This window comes from Colias eurytheme, chromosome 2 (assembly GCF_061535395.1).
Source record: "Colias eurytheme isolate Ceu_HAF_F1 chromosome 2, ilColEury1 Martin Lab GWU primary, whole genome shotgun sequence".
Taxonomy (NCBI): domain Eukaryota; kingdom Metazoa; phylum Arthropoda; class Insecta; order Lepidoptera; family Pieridae; genus Colias; species Colias eurytheme.
The window spans coordinates 8266648-8272173 of NC_142981.1; the positions used below are offsets into that span (position 1 = coordinate 8266648).

General features: G+C 33.7%; 1 protein-coding gene across 1 annotated transcript; it reads left to right on the forward strand.

Annotated features, from left to right (window-relative positions):
* The first annotated feature begins 633 nt into the window (after positions 1–633).
* On the forward strand, positions 634–1897 carry LOC149910542 (uncharacterized). The gene has a single exon (XM_090108088.1). The coding sequence runs from the start codon at positions 933–935 to the stop codon at positions 1689–1691; it is 759 nt and encodes a 252-aa protein (XP_089964214.1). The 5' UTR covers positions 634–932; the 3' UTR covers positions 1692–1897.
* The last annotated feature ends 3629 nt before the right edge of the window (positions 1898–5526 follow it).

The window sequence follows — 5526 nt, forward strand, 5'->3', positions numbered from 1 at the left end:
CTTTTGTGGGTCATAAAAGCTACTTATTTCTTGAAAAGCAGTATAAAAACACACGAATATATTTACTCTGTGTCCCAAAAGGGACTTAAATAAGGAATAGTTTATAATAATGGCATGAAACATTTTTTAACTACAATATACAAAAGTGAGTGGTTATTTTTAAAAATGAACGTAGACTCTGGCGCATTTTAGCATTTTGTTTTTCCGTTCTACCGAAATTTATGATTCCGATCCTTAGGGAATTGCTCTGTGAGGCATTTCACCTACATCCTACGTGTTCACCAGTAATTACTGAGGCAGACGGCTTTTTTACTCAATGAATTTTTGTCATTTTATCCGCGAGTTTAGTTTTTAATAAAAATATTTTAATGCCAAATTGTTTAATTCTTCGCATACGTACGAATGGATAAGGAATAAGTAGCAGTTGCTACTTTACAGTTTACTGGTTTTTTTACTTGACATAATATTCAACATCATACCATGTCATTGTGTGAGCAGAAATGGTATCCACTTTGACGTAAATAAATCTATACTAATTATAGATTAGTATAGATTTATTATATAGTATAGATCGATTTGCTGTCTCGAGTCGTAAACATCACTTATTGTCAGTCCGCATTTAATCTTGTTTAAAAATAGTTCAAGTAATCCACTAAATACAATTTGCCGCGAATAATAACGGTGCAGTTGTGAAGTGCAAACTACATCAACAATTTGTGGCATATTTATAAATTTGCACTGGAAATAAGTTGAAACTATCCGCAAAAGAGTGAGGTTAGTAAACCGGCACATATTATGTCAAATGTCATTACAAAACACGACAAGTATTACGTCAGTTTGACTTTTTGACTTTGACACATTGTCAAAACAACACCAGTGCTGCCATAGAATAAATTTAACTCTGATATAGCGTCTCATTATACGATTACAACATGGAAGAACAATTTCAATTGTTATTTGATAAAATGAAAATTGAGATGCAAAACCAATCAGAAAAATTAACAGATACCATAACTACTACAATAATGGATAGAATAGATATCAAATTGGAACCTATTGTAGCGGAAAACAAAAGTTTGAAATTAAAAGTAGAACGACTTGAGAAAGAGATAGAGTATATGAAGAGGGAAAAAAGAAACAATAATATTGTAATTTTTGGTATAAAGGAGAGGAATAATACCACTACAGAATTGTTGCATACGGTAATAGATATATTTCGAGATGATCTGGAAATAAACGTGAAACAATGTGATGTTAATAAAATACATCGCATTGGAAGGTTTAATAAAGAAGGTGACAAAGCGAGGCCTATTTTAATTTCCTTTTTAAATAGCCTGAAGAAAAATGAAATCATGAAAAAGAAAAAATTTCTTAAAAACAAACAAATTTATATTACTGAAGATTATCCCAGAGAAGTTTTAGAAATAAGAAAATCTTTACAACCTAAATTAATTGAAGAAAGAAACAAGGGAAATATAGCTTACATAAATTACGATAAGTTGGTTATCAAAGAAAACAAAACAAATAATGATAAGCGCAAAAGGGAAGTATCTATGTCACCCCAACCTAACAACCAACCAAAAAGACAACAAACGTTGACATCATCTAAAGTAAACCGTATAAATGCTTTTGATATAATGCGTGGTCGATCCAACTCTCTTTCTAACTACCCTTCAGGAACAAACCAATAGCAACCAACCATCGGCAAACGGAATTCCACCAATAAAAAACAAAAAGAGAATCAAACTAGCGCTAACAATAACTCTCCCCCAAGCCGACTGGTCATCGTGGGGGATAATGACCACGACCCTCTAAGGATGAATTGTAACACCCAGAATAAAACGAAAAATATCTATATAGCAACCTTGAATGTTAGATCACTGAGAACCCCAGAAAAATTATTAGAACTAGATACCTACAGCATTATCTAAAAATAAGTGGGATATATTGGGTATCAGCGAAATGAGACGTCTTGGAGAAGGTATATTGGATAATGGACAGTATATTTTACATTATAAAGGCGAGACTCCGGGTATGTATGGAGTAGGTTTTCTAATTAAAAAGCACTTGGCAGACAAAATAGAAGAAATAAAAGGGATCTCAGAAAGAATAGCTGTCCTTCATATAAACATACCGACACAAAATAACAATACACCGTGGTCTATCATTCAAGTGTATGCCCCAACCGAATCTAACAAACCTGAAGGCATCGAAAAAATCGAACTTTTCTATACAGAATTACAAGAAACTCTTAATAAGTGCAAGAAAAACATCATTATAATGGGTGATTTTAACGGACAAATTGGAGTATGCAATCAAGGAGAAGAATACGTTATTGGAAAATATGGATATGGCAGAAGAAGTAGTAATGGCACAAAATTAGTGACTTTTTCGATGGAAAATAAATTAAGTATCCTGAATAGCTCTTTTAAGAAAAAACCTGCGAGAAAATGGACTTGGGTTTCTCCCAATGGCCTAAATAGGAATGAAATTGATTTCATTTTATCTAATAATCCGAAAGCTTTTAATGATGTTACTGTAATAAAAAATCTTAATTTTAACACAGACCACAGAATGGTTAGAGCCACTTTTAAAGTAGGGAATATAAATAAAAGCAGGAGATTTCATAACAAATATGCAGCTCCCGCATACAATATAAAAAACACAGACACTTTTTTAAATAACCTTAAAATTTCTCTAACTAAAAATGTAAAAGAAAATATACCAACACAAGAAAAATACGACAAGTTATTAAATACACTCAAAACCGAAACTAGGAAAATAAACAAGTCAAAGAACATACTATCGATAGAAACCAAAAATTTGCTTTGCGAAAGGAAAGAATTGATAAGAGAGAATAAATCAAATACTAACAGACAAAAAATATCAGAAATCAGTAAACAAATCAATGAACAGATAAGGAAAGATCGAAAACTAAGAAGAACGAATACAATGAGAAAGTATATTGAAAGGACGGGAGGTACTAAAAAAGCCCTGAAGGAACTAGATCAAATCAAATCATGGATGCCAAATGTTACGACTAAAGACGGGATTTGCACTGCAAAAAGACCAGAAATAATCAAAATTGCTTCCGATTATTATAGAAACTTGTACCAAAACCCTAATCCTAGTTCGCAAGTATTCAGGATAAAACGGGATAGAGCTAATCAAGAAGACACACCAGATATAATGAAGGAAGAGACAGCCAGGGCTATAAATTCATTAAAGCTCGAGAAAGCTACCGGCCCCGACCACATTACAAACGAAATTCTCAAAAGTTCTAGCACAGTCATCATCCCACATCTAACAGAGCTATTTAATGAAATCGTAAGAACCGAGTACATCCCACACGACTGGACCAGATCAACAATAATTCTCTTGCATAAAAAAGGGGACAAGGGGAATATCGGAAATTATAGACCGATAAGCCTTATTTCAAACATCTATAAAGTATTTTCAAAAATTATACTTTCTAGAATTACTATGACACTCGATGAGAACCAACCGAAGGAGCAGGCAGGTTTCCGAAGAAATTACTCGACGATAGATCACATTCATGTATTGAGACAAGTTATTCAAAAATATCAGGAATACAATAAAAAATATTATTTGGGATTCGTCGATTTCAACAAGGCTTTCGATTGTTTGCAACATGAATACATTTGGGAAGCTTTGGACATGCAGGGAGTACCTTCGAAATATATAAGACTGTTGGAAAATATTTACACAAAAAGTACTGCGCAAGTGAGACTGGAAACAACAGGAGAAGAGTTCCCAATAGAAAGAGGTGTTCGTCAAGGCGACCCGATTTCTCCAAAACTATTCTCGGCTGTCCTAGAGATGATTTTTAGGGGTCTGCAGTGGACAGAATTCGGTTTGAATATAAACGGCGAAAAATTAAATCACCTACGTTTTGCAGACGATCTGATCTTGTTCTCCGAGTGTCCAAGAGTTCTAGAACAAATGCTGCAGCAATTAAGTGTCGCTAGTGCTAAAGCCGGACTGTCAATGAACACACTTAAAACCAAAATTATGACAAATTCAACACAAACATATATAATAAGAATAGACAATAATGAAATAGAGTATGTAAACGAATATGTGTATCTAGGACAACTAATATCGCCATCAAATACCATGCAAAAAGAAATAGATAGAAGAGTAGCAAATACCTGGAGAAAGTACTGGTCCCTAAGTGAAGTCATGAAAAACAATCAAATGCCTATGGAATGTAAGAGAAGAGTATACAACACATGCATTTTACCATGTTTAACATATGGTTGCCAAACATGGGCACTGACTGATCGACAACTAAATAAATTAAATGTATGTCAAAACAATATAGAAAGAAGCGTTATTGGTGTTCGGAGAATAGAAAGAATAAAATTGAATATAATTAAAAGTAAAACTAAATTTAAAAATGTACAAACTATATCTAAAATACTCAAATGGAGATGGACTGGACATATGTTGAGAGATAAGGAAGAAAAATGGACAAGGGCTATAACGGAATGGTACCCCCGCGATGGTATACGGAAAAGGGGAAGACAGTTCAAGCGGTGGGAAGATGATATTAAAAAGATAGCTGGCCCGGAATGGATCAGAATAGCTAAAAATAGAGCAAAATGGAAATCCTTAGAGGAGGCCTTTGTCGGAAGACAAGCTGCCATAGAAGAAACAAGTTTGCCGATTATATAGATTAACAGCTAATGAAATAATATAATAGAGAAAATAGTTTTAAAAACGTCTAAAATAATATACAATATAATATAGGAATAAATAAGGAATATTGTCAACGGCATTTAGTAGTATAAGATTTTTGTAGTAGTTTGTAATGTTTTTGCAGTAATAAAGGCTTATTTTATTTTATTTTATTTATTTTATTATAGATCGATATATATCGAGTGTGTTTGTTTGTTTGTTTGAACGCGCTAATCTCAGGAACTACTGGTCTGTGTTGAAAAATTCTTTCGGTGTTAGATAGCCCATTTATCGAGGAAGGCTAAGACCAACAGGAGTGGAGCCACGGGGGTGAAACCGCGCGGAGCAGCTAGTCAAATATAATTTCCATGAAGACAACCACAAAGCGCGTATTATGCATGATATCATGGTGTTTCATCTCGCTATATCTGTGTAGCAGAACAAAGGACATATAATTACCATTACAAATCGGCCAAGCATACACTCTAATATTGCGTAGGGGGTAAATGGGTCGGGGTGCCGCCAACAACTCGACTTCAATTAGAAAAGGCGTCGATTCTCTTTATTTATTCATTCAGAGGGAACGAATGAAATAAAAAGGATAAGGAATTTTTGTGAGATAAACATTCATGCGGAGGGGACGTGAGGAATATCAGGTTATGTTTGGACTTTGCTTCGGGATATGTTTGCTTTTCTCTTAATTTTTGAATGAAGGATAATTTGCGTTAACAGTGTATTCAGAATATTGTTTTTGATTTATTTTTTTAAGTATGCAAGTAGATTTTTATTTGTGTTAACATATTAGATAATATCTGAAACGAGAGA